This window comes from Fusarium subglutinans (assembly GCF_013396075.1).
Source record: "Fusarium subglutinans strain NRRL 66333 chromosome Unknown NRRL66333_c0000046, whole genome shotgun sequence".
Taxonomy (NCBI): domain Eukaryota; kingdom Fungi; phylum Ascomycota; class Sordariomycetes; order Hypocreales; family Nectriaceae; genus Fusarium; species Fusarium subglutinans.
This window is the reverse complement of record NW_023502109.1, coordinates 965-17973: the sequence shown is the minus strand read 5'-3', so window position 1 is coordinate 17973 and position 17009 is coordinate 965. Positions and strand designations below refer to the sequence as shown.

Sequence of the window (17009 nt, the reverse complement as noted above, 5' to 3'; positions counted from 1 at the left end):
CAGAAATTCTGCTGCAAACCCAGCATACGCGAACACCCAAACATGCACTAACAATGCGATCCTGGGCACTAGGTAGACCAGGCCCAAGCTGCTCAGTGGGGTGGGTTGCTTACTGATGGGCAAATGGAGATAGGACTTTAGGTGAGATCACTTACCAGCCAAGGGGATTAAAACTTAGGACATCTATCCTAGGTGACAAAAGGCCTTAGGTAAACTTAGTGTAGTTTAGTATAATTTAGTAAAGATATAGAGGATCTTAGACTATGTATTTTTGACACCTTGTTTTTTCGTCAGAAGACTTCTTACACCCTGAGGGCCAGCCAATGTGGTCTTACCCTGGAGCACAGAGTTTGATTATCACCTTGGTTGCATATTCATAGATCACAAGCAAGGCAATTGCTTCTACAACTCGTAGTCCTCAATGCGTTCTCTCTTGTTCGCATGATTGCCAACACATCTTGACAAGCAATCTCATTCAGCACGAGAAGTGACTTCGGTTTTCAACCACTCGATAACCGTCTGGGAAAGCCATTCCTGCGCCGGGGGTTGATCAACGGTATGGCTTGCGCCAGGAATCAGTCCCGATAACCGACTGACAGCCGGGTTCAACGCTTTATACTTCTTGTTGCTCGCAGCCTGGTCGATGCGCTCTGGGACGAACTCGTCCTCAGCAGAATGGAGAACCAGCACTGGCTTATTGAACCGAGACCAATTCTTTTCAATGACATCATTGGGTAGGTCTGATGAAAAGTAATCATCGTCGCCGCTGCTCATTCGTTAGTTTCACATCATAGCTGGATACCGCTGAACACACCCTTTGCTCGCCAGAGACTGGAACCGATACGCCGAAATGGGGGCTCCTAGAACAGCAGGAATCATATCAAAAGGCATACAATCACCACCTTTACCCTCAGAAATCATCTTTGCGGCGAGATCAAGACTCGGCTGAGGGTCCGGGAAGATCAAATCCAGTGTCTCACGATCCGATACCGGACCTTGCATAACGAAGCCATCGACAGCTTCGTTGTTGTGCTTGGCATAGTTGGCATACTCGATGCAGTCCTGCAATTGTCAGAAGAGCTATAACCCATGGCGAAAAGGGGATGTTTTAGTTACCTGGCAGCCAGTTGAAGAACCAAATAGGACGATCTTTTCCTTGCCAATTCCTCGTAGATACTTGACCAAGGCAGAAATGTCTTCAACATCGTTGGAGAGACTTGAGGTGCCAAATCCCGAGAAAGAGCTCCTCATGCGGAATTCGATAACGGAGAAGCCCAACTCCTTTGCTTCCTCCAGGCGCTGGGCTAGAAGCCGGGTATAAGGAATAGTGTGAGGTCCGTCTGTAAGCCCACCGATGAAGACAATGGCATTGGGAGCTGAAGCGAGACCAATTTCATAGGCGGCAGAGCTTCGACACTTGGACTCAAAGGGATGGACAGTAACTTGGAAAGGGCCTGAAGGGGACATTTTGGCAGCTGATGCAGAGAATCGTTGCGATGGTAGAAGATGCCGTGATATTTGTTCCTCAATAGAAAGAGAGGGGGGCTTTACTAGAGGACTATTGAGGTATATATAAGCTTATTTCCTTGGCTCTCACTGGGGTCATATCATTGCACACTTACTCGGAGATCACCAAGAAGGCTTAGATAGGAAAGAGAATTTGGTGTGATTTGGTGTTTAGTATAAGCTTCCCGATAGTTGTTGCAGGCATCAAATTCCCGAGAAGTTCCATGATAGTTAGTGGGTGGGCGTACTCCACAGTGTGAGAACTGCATCATGAGAGGGGCAGGATATACACATCAGTATCTATAGAAGTCATTGAACAGGAGCGCAAGAAACTGCTAACAAACAAGATGTTATATACGCTGCTGGTGTTCAGTAAATAGTGATTGAGATGTTAAGGGATGCACGGTTTCTCCTTAATTATGGTAATTTCTTTCACTGTGTCAAGGCGACACTTTTACACGGTCTCATTTAGCGAAACCACTCTTTCTTTACTGGCAACGAACCCCTCCATACTCCAATTTTGTCCTTCTGAGAAAACCACCAAAACTAGGATCTCTTCATCGCTTTACATTTCTCGTGTAAGCTATCTATAAGTTATCCCTTCGTCTTATGCTGGATCCTACTGCCTCAACGTACTCGCGTTCGCGTTCGTGTTCGTTAAATTCTTGGCTCGGCTGTGGAGAATATGCATGAATAGACAAGCAGAAGCTCTTTGCTTCATCAGCCATGGAATCAACAGCCAGCAGTAAGGAGAGGACCGAGTTCTTCCAAAGAGTAAGGACCGTTCTTAAGCCCCCAAAGATATCACTGACTCGAGTTAGCTTAAACCATGTTGCGTTAGGATAAGTCAGTTGGCGATACGTGAGGCCGACGGACCAGCTTCTTCTCGAGAGCTTGGCGAGCAGACAGGTCGACTTCTGGAGCTCCTCAATGAACAAATCAGCCGGAACCCGCTAGTATTGGATGAGAAGTTATCTGAATATGTCTTTTTCCCTCTCCATCACATCTTTCGCCAGATGGATCAATATCCCATGCCCTTGATTGAGAACTGCATCAAGACGCTTACAATTCTCATCGCCCACGGCTGGAAGACAAAGCTCTCTGCGGAGCTTGTGCGACAAATTCTGAGTCTTCTGACTTTCATCATCGATGGAACGCCTGGCTCAACCCCAGCACGCCCTGTCGCTGAGGAGACGGCGCTGGAAGCTTTCCGTGGGCTGACAGCGCTTTTCAACACAACCGGTTTATCGGCGGCAGCTTCATCAGGGCTTTCGGAGGCAGAGTCAATACCGGCTCTCGGCCATGGCGTAACTATCATGTTGAATGGAGTGGTAGACGGTGCAACGCCTCAGATTCAACAGGAAGCACTGCGTGCCCTGCAAGCTGTGTACTATACTGTGAAAGAACCTGCTGCGTTGGCTAGTTTCCTGCCTGGCACCGTTTCCCTACTCGCCAAAGTCACATCTTCACCTAACCGTTACAAGAGCACTGTTCTTGCCAAATGTCTCGAGACAGTGAGTCTGATACTGACAAGTGTATTGGCTGATCTACGGACGCGGTCTATATCGACAAAACCCGAAACTGATCAAGAGGGCCCCAAGGATAACAAAATTCTATCTCCCGCTTGGCTCAAGGCAAGCACTATGCAAGTCAAGAAAGCCCTCTCGGCGATTATGAAACTGCGTTCTCATGAATCGGCTGAGGTGAGGAATGCCCTCAACAAGCTTTGCGTGACCATTCTGGATGAATGTCATAACACGCTGTCCAACTGTGCAAACATACTTGTCGAGACAGCCATGATGCTTGGGGATACTGAGCACAAGATGTCCTTGACACAGACTAGCTTACAAGATCTGGTCAACATCTATCCTGAACTCGGTGAAATTGTTAAAACGACAACATATAACTGGATGTCTAGTCTTTCACGGCTGATGCAATCAGCAGATGAAGATGTTAAGCGAGATGCAATACGAAATGTCTTGAAGGGTCTTGAGCTCATCAAATACTTGCAGATACAATCATCGACACTGGACGAATCTATGTCGATTATGCTACGAGATAGTGTTATGTCTCTAATGCAAGCATCAAGAACATCGGAAACTACCGAGAACATGGACGTTAGACTGATAGACAGTGGGGAAGCATCGGCAGGGCAAAAGGATGTTCAATACCAGCCCGTCTTGCTGCCCTCCGAATCACAAAAGAATATTCGTCATGAGATGGCATCACTCATTGCCTTTCTTGGGTCGTCGTCTCAGCAAGCAAGATTTGCCGGTGCTATGTTGGAGCAAGTTCAGGACTCTGATAACTCAGCCAGCCAAGTCGCTACTTTTTGGCTTTGCTTTGAACTTATCAAAGCGAGCCATAGATCATCTGCTGAAGCAGAGATGTTCTTGAATTTGTCATCAGTGACCGACCCCTCTCAGGATATCGACGCCATATTCAATGAACTTTACACGACATCGGTGCAGATTCTCGACCGGCACACGGATGTGGAACCTATCGACTGGCGGCTAGAAGCTCTAGCCCTAGAAGCAACTGCCTACACAGCACAGCGAGCCGGAGAGTCGTTTCGCCCCGAACTGATTGATGTTCTATTTCCTATCGCAACATTCTTAGGCTCCAACAACGCCAATCTGCAAAAGCATGCTATTGTCACATTGAACAGTATAGCAGCCTCATGCGGATATGCCAACGTTTCAGAGCTTATCATCCAGAATGTGGACTACATGGTGAACTCGGTTTCGTTGAGGCTGAACAGCCTGGACATATCGCCTGCCTCGATCAACGTCTTGACCATGATGGTCCGACTTGCAGGCCCCCGACTGGTTCCCTACCTAGACGATGTTATCGACTCTATCTTCGGGGCTTTAGATAACTTCCACGGATATCCAGTATTTGTCGAGAATCTATTTGCCGTGCTCAAAGAAGTTGTGAATCAGGGCGTTCGCTCGGATATGTTGTTGCTGGAACATCAGGCGAGTTCAAAACCAGACCATCGAAAAGTCCACAAGAAAGAACCTGGGCTCTCCGAGCTCTTGGATACTTTGGAAAAACGAAGGCAGCGGGCAGCACTTGATGAGATGGGAACAGAAGAAGTGAAAGGTCACCCAAAGATTCCGTGGAAGGAAGAAAAGAACGAGAACGAGAACGAGAACGAGAACGATAGCAACGAGGCAGCTGATCCTCCACCAGAACCAGAGAAACCACCAAACTCACCAACCTACCAGCTCCTGCTGAGAGTGGCAAACCTCACGCAACATTACCTCACCTCCCCAACACCAACACTGCGAAGATCCTTGCTTGAGCTGCTGGCAACAGCATCCACTGCGTTGGCTCCCGATGAAGATGCGTTTTTGCCCCTCGTTAACGCGATCTGGCCAGTAGTGATCGACAGGCTGCATGACCCAGAAGCTTATATCGTGGTCGAGGCATGCCGCGCGCTTGCTGGGCTCTGCGCTGCTGCGGGGGACTTCCTTAGCTCTCGGTTCAAGACTGACTGGGCTGAATGGCTTCGAGATTGGTGCCGAAAGGTCAAGCAGCAAGCTTCCGCTTCACCGAGCTGGGTCAGACCCCACGGGGAAGCTGGCACTACGTGGGGGAAAGAAAGCGACGATAGCCGAGTGTTGATACCCCTGAGACATGGTGATAGTCTAAGCGGCAAGCCTTTAACGCAAATAGTCGCACCATCTTCAGGTAGCTTAGGAAAATTTGCGTCACCAGCGCGAGTGTGGGAGGGTACGGTTGAGCTACTGACAGCTCTCGTATCACATGTTCAAGTTGACGAAGAAATGTTTGATGACATTCTTGACTTGCTCTCGGACGTTTTGGAACGAAACGTTGAAGTGCGGGAGGCATTGGAGGCTGTTAACAGGGACGCTGTATGGCTTTCGCGTTATGAGAGAGGGAATGTTGAATGGCTCCCAACACCGAAAATGGACGGAGTGGAGTTCACTCCCATGGCAATCTCGAGGTAATACATTACGAAATAGACAGAACAAACCAACCAATGTCGACTTCTGAATCATACCATTGTGGGCATTGAAATGGCCAGAGCCGGCACAAGAACCCAGCTAGTGGAACGACTCGTTTCCTGGGGTTAGCATGGATACTAGGAGCGCCACCGGGCAAACCGTTCCTTGGCGATGATGGAAAGGCAGCGATTGTCATTTGAGGATAGCAAATGTTATGTGATAGCTTCACGTGGAATTTCCATACGAGGGGAGCCTGTGATACTGAAGCTTACCCCTGCCAAACATGTTGTGGGGAAGCATGAGGTCTAGATTCTGCTGACGGTTCCGCAGTGGAAATATTGAGCATTTTCTCCGCATCTTATGTGTCAACACCTTCTTGAACAAGTTAGGGTCGAGAGGCTAATAATTGGAGTCGTTAGTGTTATGGATCTCCCCGAGCGAACCAGGGAGACTGAGATTACCCTCAAAACTCGCTCAACTCTACCCCAGAAACAGGATCAAGCTGCTGCGGAAACGATTTCGTAATGGAATCAACATGTTGAGTGTCTAGACTTGAGAGCCTGGAGAATCCCCAGATTGTGAGTCTGGATCTGGGGAGGCCTCGTGGCGACCATTGCATCGTATCCATTTTCCCCAGAAAGCCAAGAAGACATAACGTAACGAGACTTTTGAGCAAGTTGAGCCTCATTGCTAGCTTGTGCTGAATTGAACTTTTCATGAGGGGAAAATTCCGGCGTGAGGAGATTTTTCAAGCCACGATTGATATGGGCGGCCCAATCAAGGAGATACCGATAGTATGAGAGAGAAAAATTCGATAAGGCCAGCTAAGAGATAGCGTTTTCTCCTGGCTGGCGGTCAGCAGCTGAGAGCCAGCGGGAGAGGGGAAGGAGTCTCCAAATTGCTAGTTGATCCTAGGGCTGTTGGGACATGGGTATAGTTCCAGATTCATTGATACCACCGAAGCTGGGGGCCATCCACGGCCAATCAGGGACATGTTGACTGCAAGAGGAGGGTAGTCTGGAAGTCTTCTAGCTTGAGGACTAGTTCGAGCTTGGCCACCCTCTACGAACAAGACGTGGCCGCGTGAGGGTGCCCTGGAGCATGTGGGGGAGAACCAAAGCAAGCCAAGGCATCTCCAAGTTTTGCTTTGCTTTATTCTCTGCTGCTGAAGACTCCAAGGTGCTTGGCGATCTATTGGCATCGCATCGCCAAGTTCTGCAGCACACCAGACCAAGTCTTGTCTGCAGATCTCAAGGTCTGGGCAGCCCTGGGCTCGACCCGAACATTTGGTTCACAATGACAGTACTCCGTATGTGTCTTGTAATACGACACAAGTCATCAGTTGATTACTACCACCAGGGGACTTCCGAAGAGGGACAAGGGCCATTGGTAATGATGTCGACCTTCCGAAAGAAGCTGAAAGTGCTTACGGGGCCACTGAACAAGCGTTACAGACGTGGCGTTGAAATGGTCATTGACTCCGCGTTAGGAGCGCGTTTAGAGGTAGTCAACTGCCCATGAAAGTCAACGGAAAACTGCCGAGAGGTTGACTCGTATGTAATAGGCATCGGCAAGGATACATACATACATACGATGCAACACGACCCAATGCGAGTTAATTCCAAAGGATTGCAGCATGACAAGGATCTGACACATGTTGGGTAGTATTGGTGAATAACCTTATCCTGAGGGAGGGAAACGTAAGAAACAACTCAAATTGATTGATTGCTGACCATGCTGACTCGTCTATCAGATACGCTATCTAGATTCACGTCAAACGACAGGCGAGTTAAGCGCCGTATCAACCGTTGTCAAGTCTTTACCAGCACGAGCCAAGCAGAACCGGCCCGGCCAAGGTCAACCTGATTCTCGGCTTCGGAGCCCTCTCGCGCTGGCCGAGGAAAAGACAAGCAGTACCAAGACGGGAACGAGATAAGGGGGGGCAGGCTACTACTGCAGTGTGACCTTTAGGCTGCTGTGCTCCAAGCTCCAAGGTGGACATGAAAATCCTGTACCCACCATGATACTGTAGCTTGGAGTTATAGAGCCAATGACTCCTGGAGCCAAGAATTAGCCTCAAAGATAAACTCTTTGGGGCAAAACAAGAAAGGTTAGACTGCCCGTTCTGCACACCATTTCCTCCAAGTCCAACCAACACGCTAACATTAAGACTAACGTTAGACTACCCCCCCTTGACCCATCCTTGCCATCTCCAACTCCAACTCGCATCTAGCAGACCCCAGCGCCACCAAATCTAGAACGGTATGGAGAGCAGTCCCATAGTCTCGGTATATTGTGCAAACATCGTCGATCAAAATGAGTACAAATACTGAGGCCTGCTCCCTCATTCCGAGGATAGAAGAACCAAGAGCATCACTCTCAACACTCACTCCTCTTTCTCTCTCTCTCACTCTCTCTCTCTCATACACTTCTCTCCCCTCCCACCACCACCACCACCACCACAGCTAGTAGCCATGGCTTCTACTCCTCCCACCGATTACGGCAAGGAGGCCGTTCTCGATGTCTCTGAGACACGAGATGTCGAGACTGGCGAAGTCAAGAACGGTGGTCTCAAGCAAGATCTCAAGAACCGACACATGCAGATGATTGCCATCGGTATGACTTCACTTCACCTCAACCTCCAAAGCTCATAACTAACATGTCTAGGTGGCGCTATCGGTGCTGGTCTCTTCGTCGGTTCAGGTGGTGCCCTCCAGAAGGGTGGCCCTGCTGCTCTCCTCATCGGTTATCTCATCATCGGTATCATGCTTCTCTGCACATGCTTGGCCCTCGCTGAGATGGCTGTCCTCTACCCTGTCAACGGTGCCTTCTTCACATACATCGTCCGCTTCGTCGACCCTTCGTGGGGTTTCGCCATGGGTTGGCAATACGCTCTCGCTTGGTTGACTGTCCTGCCTTTCGAACTTATCGCCGCCTCTATCACCATCAGATTCTGGCGAGAAGATATCAACATGGCTGTCTGGGTCTCTGTCTTCCTTGTTGTTCTCATGGGCATTCAGGTCTTCGGTGTTCGAGGTTACGGTGAAGTCGAGTTTGTTCTCTCCATCATCAAGATCTGCGCCTGTGTTGGTTTCATTATCCTCGGTATTGTCATCAACTGCGGTGGCGTTGGCGACCAGGGCTACATCGGTGTTAAGTACTGGCGCGATCCTGGTGCTTTCACCAGCTTCAAGGGTTTCTGTGCTGTCTTCGTCGTCGCAGCTTTCTCTTTCGGTGGTACTGAGATGGTCGGTCTGGCTGCTGCTGAGTCTGCCAACCCCCGCAAGTCTATCCCCATGGCTAGCAAGCAGGTCTTCTGGCGAATTGCCATCTTCTACATCCTTAACCTGTTTATCGTCGGTCTTATCCTCCCCGCCAACGACCCTCGCCTGATGGGTGCCAGCGGTGCCAACACCAAGGCCTCTCCCTTCGTTCTTGCTATCCAGGATGCCGGTATCAAGGTCCTCCCTAGCATCATGAACGCTGTCATTACTGTTGCTGTTCTCTCCGTTGCCAACTCCTGCACTTTCGGTTCTACCCGAACCATCCAGGCCATGGCTGAACGCAACATGGCTCCCAACTTCTTCAAGTACATCGACTCTAAGGGCCGCCCTCTCTACTGTGTTATCCTCCAGATCGCCTTTGGTCTCCTTGCCTACATTGGCGCTGCTCCTCAGGGTATGGAGATCTTCGGCTGGCTCCTGGCCCTCACTGGTCTTGGCTTCCTCTTCGTCTGGGGCTCTATCTGTCTCGCTCACATCCGCATGCGTGCCGGCATGAAGGCCCAGGGAGTTAACCTCGGCCTCATTCCCTACAAGACCCCCTTCGGCGTTGCTGGATCTTACCTCGGTCTCAGTCTCAACATCCTCGCCCTCATCGCCTCTTTCTACACTGCTCTCTACCCTGCCTCCGGCGCCTCTCCCAGCGCTGAGGCCTTCTTCAGCTCTTACCTCGCCTTCTTCTCTGTTGCCCTTCTCTACCTCGGCTACAAGATCTGCACACGCAAGTGGCAGATGTTTGTCCGTCCCGCTGAGATGGATCTGGCCAGCGGCGCTGTCTGGCTGGAGGAGGAGGAGCCCAAGGAGCCCTTCGTCTGGGCTGACGCCCCCAAGAGGGTTATGCGAAGCTTTTTCTAAAGCATATACGAAGGATGGAGTTGATATGATTACGGATACCCACACTACTGGATGAGTGAAAGAATTGTACATATATATGATCATGTAATACTTTGAGTTTTATACCAGCAAGAAAAGCAAGGCGATTAGCGTTCTTGAGCATTATCTGCACCTATGCATACAATACGCATGCAATTTCTTCAAAAGTTTGAGCACACTTACGGCGACACGCACAAGAGCAAAAGTGATCTACATTCTCAGCTGCGAGGTGGTTCAATTAAACTACTTGTTTTTGCAAGGTGTGTTAAGTAAAGCAGTGACATAGGTTTACTCCTCAATCATACAGATAAGGCAAGAATTGTTCTCCCAACCAGAGTTTCGATTGTGTTTCAGATGGTCCGAGCTATAAGCACTACAACATCAACTCTTGGTCAAATCTGTTCCCGCTCGGCAAATCAATAAGATGACTAGGTACTCTTCCACATCTTCTTGTTCCGACACATTGACGTCTCGCCTTTACACTGGGCTATTCTCTTGAGCAAGACCCCATACCCTCTGTATCCATGTCGGCGTTTCGTAGATTCTCCCCTAACGTTTGCCCAAGTTAGCTCTGTAGAATTAACAATCAAGTTCAGTAAGCTCGAACTTACAAATTCCAAAGTAAAACTCAGCTCCAAGAATTTCATACAGAAATATCAAACTCTTTCGTCATGAGTGTTAGTCGAGGTCACGATGCTAATATCCCGCGCAAGGTTCTCCTTTAGGATCAGCGCATCAGCTGCGTCGAGGATTGAGCAGAGCTTTGAACGAAGAAGTCGTTCCTGCGATGCTGACCCACGCTCGAGTCTGCCGATGGCTTCGGCCACGTTGGTCATGATCTCGTTGCGGTATGAAAGGTCATCGTTGATGTCGAGCCGCTTCTGGTGACGATCTTTAGCTCTAGCCAGATCAAGGTCGAGGGAAGACATGACAGCAATGTCCATTTTGGAGGCCATATCTAGAAAAGCACCGTACATAGAGTGTGTTCGAGGCACGACGTAGGCAATAGTATCGAAGAGGCGCTGAAGAGCGCCAACAATTATGTTCTTGGTGCCGTCAGCTTCTTGGTTGAGGAGACATTGGCTCCAAGGAGGTCCAAAAACTTGCTGGAACGACTGGCAACCGGGCTTCTCTAGGAGAGTCGTTCGAAGTTCCATCAGACTGGGGGTTGCTTCCTGCATATAGTTCTGCTGAGAGTTTTGTATCTCACGGGCCTTGTCTGACAGTTCAACCAGCTTCTTTACAGCGGCAGTTGATTCTGAATCATTGACCTGTTGAGCCAGTTGAATATAATCGATTTCATCAGTCACCAGGGATGCAAGAGTGGCACCGGTCTTGCCCATGAACTTGTAAACTGATAAGTCCGTGTCTGCGTCCTTGATGATTGGCAGCCATGATTTCGCGACTTGGTTGCACTAGTACCATAGTCGGTTCTTCGCCTCCTCTGGAAGCACACGGATGATGGGCTCTGAGAGCCATGCCTTTACCTCTCGGATGAGAGCCGGATCGTTTTGCTTGAACTTTCGGTTTCCAAGTTTCTCGAGGATCTCCTTGCCTTCGCTCAATGCTTGACGGCGGTGGATGATCTGCGGCGCGTCGACAGTCCCCCTTTTCAGACAAGGGGCACCAGATGCTGACTTTACCCAACCATTGAATCTCGCCGTAGTTAGAAGCATGAGAGGGGTGATAGCGTCTCCGGAAATGTTGGTTGTGACTGCAAACTTTCCTCGGGCGACCTTTCCAACTATTGGAGATTTTAAATCTTGGTCAGACTTCTTAACGAAGAAGTGAGCTTCACCAGTCTGAGGCCATACATCGACGGCAATACCAAGGTAAGCCCACACAGCACTCTCCGAGACAGCGCTGGCGATGAGTTTGGTGTTGTCGTTGGGGTTAATGACGACGTGCTTCAGGTTCAGAACGGCAGCAATAGCCACGGCGGCCGTTGCTGGGAGCATGTAAAAATTACCGCTCCTAGTAGTTCGATTGATATTCAAGAACTCTTCCAGGAGGCTGGAGATTGGCTCCTAAGATTTGTCAGTCTGCTGTTCCTTGCAGAAACTAGATAGGTTGGTTGACTTACCTGGCTCTGCCAAATAGTATAGTCAGTTGCCTCGACGACTTTGGTGTCCTCAATAGTCTTAAGGCAAGCCTTGAAGCATTCCACATGATTCTCGGGATCGCGGCCAGCGAGTCGGAAAACCTCACGAGTCACTTGCTCGTGGATTCGCTGCGCTGTCCGCGCGCTGAGAGGCTGATGAGCCGCGTCAGGCATGTCTGAATCGTGGAGTGCGGAGCAGATGAAGGAAGATGTGCAGGGAAATGGGAAGAAGATATCTCCGACGACGATCTAAGGTGACCAAGAATACTGTGAGGTAAGAAGAGATAGTCAGGCAAGATGGAGGATGTTGAGGATGTTGAGGATGGAGGGATGTAATGAAAAGGCAAAGCAATGCCACGTCAAGAGACGTTGGATGGGTGGGTTCGGGCGCGTAGGAAGAATGATGAAATGGCCAGCTATCTCAAGATGCCAAAGACTTCTCTTCATAAGATAGAAAGCAAGTTCTGAGCAAGGATACGCTGTATTTCCTCTTGTTCTTCTTCTGTGGTGAAGTGATATGCAAGAGGGGAAGAAAGTATTGGGTGAGAGAGTGTGAAAGTAGAAGACAGGTGAAGCTAGCAATGGAATAGAGGACGGAGTTGGCCGCTGTGTCAGAGCCAGAGCCAGAGCCAGAGCTAGAACACTACCAATTGTTCCAGGTCAGTGGCAGAACTCTTGACCATACCACGGAAACGGCCTGAACAGCCGACACTGGCAATCATTTTTCTTGGACGAGCATATGAACACATCGAATACATATCACTAAATGGTAAGCTACAATTCAGATCGAGCACTAGTTGTCACCATAATCAACGCTTCTATTCTATGCTTCGTCTTCCAAACATTTGGTAGATAGTCTATCGACACTTCATCACATCTTAGGGCCCACAGTCAAATATCCTTCAACAACAGCGGTAATCAACCGATTAGCAATAGCCTGAGGAGGAGGCAATCGCAGGTCACCCTCCTTGTACCCCTCGGGAGCAGGCTCCCCAAGGCTACTCGTTCCGTTCTGAAGAGCCTGGCGGGCTTCGTCCATGGAAAACCACTTAGCCACCTCCAACTCTTTGTCGTTCAGCGAGATCTTCTCGCCATCGCCAGGCAGAGCCTGAGCGATAGCTCCAATCATCAAGCTAGAAGGATAAGGCCACGGCTGACTCGAGTGAATAACAACACGCCCAACACGAACGCCACTCTCCTCCCAAACCTCTCGCCGAACCGACTCCTCGATAGACTCACCAGGCTCAAGGAAACCAGCAAGTGTGCTGTACCAGTGAGGAGGCCAACGCTTCTGGCGGCCGAGAAGAACCTTGGTTCCGTCTGCGGAAACAACAGCAGCAATCATCGTGGGATCCGTTCTAGGGAAACAGATGTTTGAGACGCCGTGACGGGTAGGACAGTCACCTCGAGGTTCACTGGAAGCTCCGCCTTTCTTATCGGCGGGAGGGCAGACGCGCTTATAACCAGCGTGAACTGAGAGGTTAGGCAGCCCGCAGCCTGCGCAGAAGGGGCTTCGTGTATTCCAGTCAATGATAGATCTGGCTTGGGCGTAGAGAGCGGCTGGAAATGTTAGCTCAAGACCGATCCGGTCTCAGGGAAAACTTACCAGCCTCGGGTGACTGGCTCATTGCTCTAGGGTTCTTATCCAAAGACAGTCCTTTCTTCTCCTGTTCCTCCAAAAACTGAGTAGCTTTCTCAGCGTGGTTTCCCTTGGGAGTGATGTCGATGGCGAAATAGGGGTGGCCCTGAATATCCCCATGGTCGGAAGAAGAGATTGAATCCTTCTCATTACCCTCCTCTAGCATGCCAACGAAAACAACCAGGGGTCTGGTCTCAGCAGAGTTGAAGCTCTGGATAGCTTCATCCTCAGTGAGAGGGAAATGGTCCGATCCGATCAGAGGCTCGACATCCTTGAAAGTCAGATAGGCCGGAGTCTTCTTGTCAACAACCAGAGGGTTCAGGTCATGGAGTGCCAGATATCTAGCTGTAGGGCTGTTGAAGGCTTTTCGAAGAAAGCCAATATCGGCACGTAGAAAAGAGTATCTGTTGATACGGCCACCGGCGTAGTAGTTGACCACTTCTTTTCCAAAACGGCGAGTCAACATTGAGTCGTCGGTTTGAAGAGCTGCAATCTCGGGCAGCCCTGGACCTGAAGTGGCTGTTGACATTGAGAGTTGTTGTTTTAAAGGTGCTGGGATTTGTATTTGTAATGCTCTTGATTTGAGGTTGGAGATAGTGGGGGTCAGAAATAGTCGACACTTGCTTGATGCTAGATCCAGGGTCTAGTTAGATTTCTTTTGTTGGATTTATGATAAGAATATGAGACAAGTGATATCTAGTGTTGACGTTGAGATTTGGTTCTATCAGGCACAAAGAGGAGGGTTTCTATGATCAACGTGAGGCAATGAGTGAGTGAGCAGTACTAATCGGCTTCAAGTCCGAGGTCTCCGTTCTGCTTCCTGTTCATTCTGGGGCTAGCGGTGAGAAAGTCGCGGGCGATTTGCACAATATTGCGGCGAATGCGGCCATGTGCCCAGCGGGATGGAGTTCTGATGAGTCAGGGCTCGTCATGATTGGCCCTGTAGAGAGAGAGGAGAAGATCTCGTTGAGATTCATTGGGTCCATGGATATCATATTTTTTTGGTGTTTCCATTTGTACATACATACTTTATCAGATAGACGAACCAACATCTGCGACCCACGATCTCGCATTCAGAACAGCCCCTGGCTACATCAAACCACTTCAATTGGTTATATTTCCATGGCGTTTTCATAGTTCAACTGGCATTGGCCGTTCACGAATCCGAACTTGATCTACAGCTCAAGTTTGTCGCTGTGCCGAGGTCGGACCCCGGAAGTATCCTAGCATAAGCCAAGCCAAGCAAGCTCAGCTCAGGGCATTCTAGCGCATCTCCCCCGCAATCCATTCCTAATCTTGCCTCTGATACAGTGACGTCTTGTCTTGTTCTGGGGGGGGGGGGCACAGGACCATGCCTGGCTTCGCAATCTTTGATCAGGCAAAAAAAGTCTGTCAATCTCATTCTTCATTCTTCATGCCACGACCCTTTTGTCTCTCCCTTTGATTTTTTGCCTCGCGACGCCCAGATTATCACCATCAGCGACTATTCCCTGACAGACCGGGTTTTCTTCATTTTAGCGAATGCGATAATATCACGATTCGATTTATTTTGGTCACTCAGACGGTATCGCTACGAGCTGGGGTCGGCGCCGCTGTACTCTGCCACCTTTCGCCCAGGGTTCAGTTCAACCTCCATCTGAGTCCATCATGACTCCGCCAACTGCGAATCTGAACCTTGACGTTGAGGCGATCTCGGGCATTTGCGGGTATGTCTCTGATTCTGTCATTCTTCAAAGACATCGCATACTAATTTCTCCAAAGTTCTATTTCTATTGCCTGTTGGGGTATGTTGCTATGACTGAGTCTCTGCCTCGGCCTGGGAACAACACTAATCGCAAATAGTTGTCGTGTTCTCTCCTCAAATCATTCAAAACTTCCAGCGCAGCAGTGCCGATGCCCTCTCGATCCAATTCATCATTGTCTGGCTTCTCGGCGATGTGTTCAACATTCTGGGCGCCGTCCTTCAGGGCGTTCTACCGACCATGGTACGCTTCACGCTCGGCCTTAATCAACCCGTTTAAAGACCGGAAACTAAAACAATTACTTTTATAGATCATCCTCGCTATCTACTACACGATCGCTGATATCGTCCTCCTGGGCCAGTGCTTCTACTATCGTGGTTTTACATGGCGCGATGCCCCGACCCCTGCTGCGAAGTCCAACATCCCGGCCCCTGGTGAACCCAACGAGCGCACTGGTCTGATCGCTCATGATCGTCATGAGGAGCGCCGCGGCTCAGACTGGTCTGGCCTGTCACCGGCTGTTCCTCACATTGCCGAAGATGCCACTCCTCAGACCCCTACAATCCTTCAGACTGTAGTTTGGAACACCATCATCGTCTTGATGGTCATCGCAGCTGGTGTCGTTGGCTGGTTCTTGGGTCAGAAGGCTTCTACTGGCGACAAGCATGGCGACAAAAATGCTGGAGGCGAGGACAGCCTTCACTTCAGTCTATCAGGCCAGATCTTTGGATATCTCTGCACCGTCGCATACATCGCTTCTCGTCTCCCCCAGCTCATCCTGAACTGGAGGCGCAAGACGACCGAGGGGCTAAGCATGCTCTTCTTCCTTTTTGCATGCCTTGGAAACATCACTTATGTCTTGTCTATCTTCGCCTACGAACCTAAGTGCAAGCACGATGAATGCCGACCCGGCGAGGCTCGTCATATCTACGGCAAATACATCCTCGTCAACATGAGCTGGCTCGCTGGTAGTCTCGTTACCCTCTTCCTCGACTTGGGTGTGTTTGCTCAGTACTTCATGTACAGCAAGCCAGAGAGCACTTCTACGCCTACTCGTCGACGAATCAATGGCAATGTCACTGAGGAAGATGAGTACGATGATGACGCGAGTCTCGACGAGGACAGCTGGGACCAGCGTCCTTTACTCCAGAGAGGTGACTCAGTCTATCACCCATGATCTAAATTTTATCTTTTGAAGGGCTCGCGCCTGAGATGACAGTTTTTTGTTTTGCTTTTTATTTTCATTTGTTCTCATATCTCCCCTGACTGGCTGGGGTACATATAGGATCGAACAATGGCAGGCGTTTACTGTTGGGTGAGGGGGTAAAAAAGGAAAGGTAAAAGGAATCAAAAAGAAAAATCAGCATCAGGATCGTGTTGCTATCATGATGGAGTTGGGAATATATGATGTTTATTCAGTTTTTAGATCAACTCACCTCTCAGGGGTTAAGTTTGTTCATAACAAGAAGCTATAAGTCTCTTCTGCATTCATAAATCCGTCAGTATCTCAACACAAGCGAGGCCCTTCTCCTAATTGAGATCGATGGCAAAGGGAAATATCGGCGAGTAGCAATCAAAAGTCAAGAACATTATCATCATCAAACTTAGAGACCACTCCACTCACTGGCATATTAGGCTCTTAGCATTAGTAGTTCCTTGAGTAACACAGAGTCTATCATTTTATTGCTCATAAGTTTCACGGATCAATGTTGTCAGCAGCAAGCTGCAACTCCTTTGAAATGTTTTGTTGGGCGACCAATATCGTTCAGGTCCCCGACTACCCTGTAGACTCACATAAAGGTGTTTCCAGAATCATCCACGCTACACAAAAACTTCCCTCCTACATACCACTTTCTTGGCACCTTTTGCTAAGGAAGCTATTAGTAATACCAA

The 17009-nt window shown here is 49.4% G+C and overlaps 6 protein-coding genes across 6 annotated transcripts; 3 read left to right on the top strand and 3 right to left on the bottom strand.

Annotated features, from left to right (window-relative positions):
- Nucleotides 1-471: 471 nt before the first annotated feature.
- Nucleotides 472-1467, bottom strand: FSUBG_5051 (UPF0613 protein; the record flags this gene model as incomplete). The annotated part of the gene is made up of 3 exons (XM_036683107.1): nt 472-766; nt 815-1062; nt 1117-1467. The coding sequence occupies 3 exons, from the start codon at nt 1465-1467 to the stop codon at nt 472-474; spliced, it is 894 nt and encodes a 297-aa protein (XP_036539421.1).
- Nucleotides 1468-2232: 765 nt separating this feature from the next.
- FSUBG_5050 (uncharacterized protein) lies at nt 2233-5483 on the top strand (the record flags this gene model as incomplete). Its single annotated transcript, XM_036683106.1, has 2 exons — nt 2233-2280; nt 2328-5483. 2 exons carry the CDS (start codon nt 2233-2235, stop codon nt 5481-5483), a joined length of 3204 nt encoding a protein of 1067 aa, XP_036539420.1.
- A 2471-nt stretch (nt 5484-7954) lies between these two features.
- On the top strand, nt 7955-9616 carry FSUBG_5049 (GAP1-general amino acid permease; the record flags this gene model as incomplete). Its single annotated transcript, XM_036683104.1, has 2 exons — nt 7955-8096; nt 8148-9616. The coding sequence occupies 2 exons, from the start codon at nt 7955-7957 to the stop codon at nt 9614-9616; spliced, it is 1611 nt and encodes a 536-aa protein (XP_036539419.1).
- A 674-nt stretch (nt 9617-10290) lies between these two features.
- On the bottom strand, nt 10291-11909 carry FSUBG_5048 (uncharacterized protein; the record flags this gene model as incomplete). The annotated part of the gene is made up of 3 exons (XM_036683103.1): nt 10291-11049; nt 11122-11661; nt 11718-11909. 3 exons carry the CDS (start codon nt 11907-11909, stop codon nt 10291-10293), a joined length of 1491 nt encoding a protein of 496 aa, XP_036539418.1.
- A 697-nt stretch (nt 11910-12606) lies between these two features.
- FSUBG_5047 (NPY1-NADH pyrophosphatase I of the Nudix family of hydrolase has a peroxisomal targetin) lies at nt 12607-13903 on the bottom strand (the record flags this gene model as incomplete). The annotated part of the gene is made up of 2 exons (XM_036683102.1): nt 12607-13295; nt 13342-13903. The coding sequence occupies 2 exons, from the start codon at nt 13901-13903 to the stop codon at nt 12607-12609; spliced, it is 1251 nt and encodes a 416-aa protein (XP_036539417.1).
- Nucleotides 13904-15021: 1118 nt separating this feature from the next.
- Nucleotides 15022-16293, top strand: FSUBG_5046 (PQ loop repeat; the record flags this gene model as incomplete). The annotated part of the gene is made up of 4 exons (XM_036683101.1): nt 15022-15080; nt 15136-15158; nt 15217-15359; nt 15427-16293. The coding sequence occupies 4 exons, from the start codon at nt 15022-15024 to the stop codon at nt 16291-16293; spliced, it is 1092 nt and encodes a 363-aa protein (XP_036539416.1).
- Nucleotides 16294-17009: the final 716 nt, after the last annotated feature.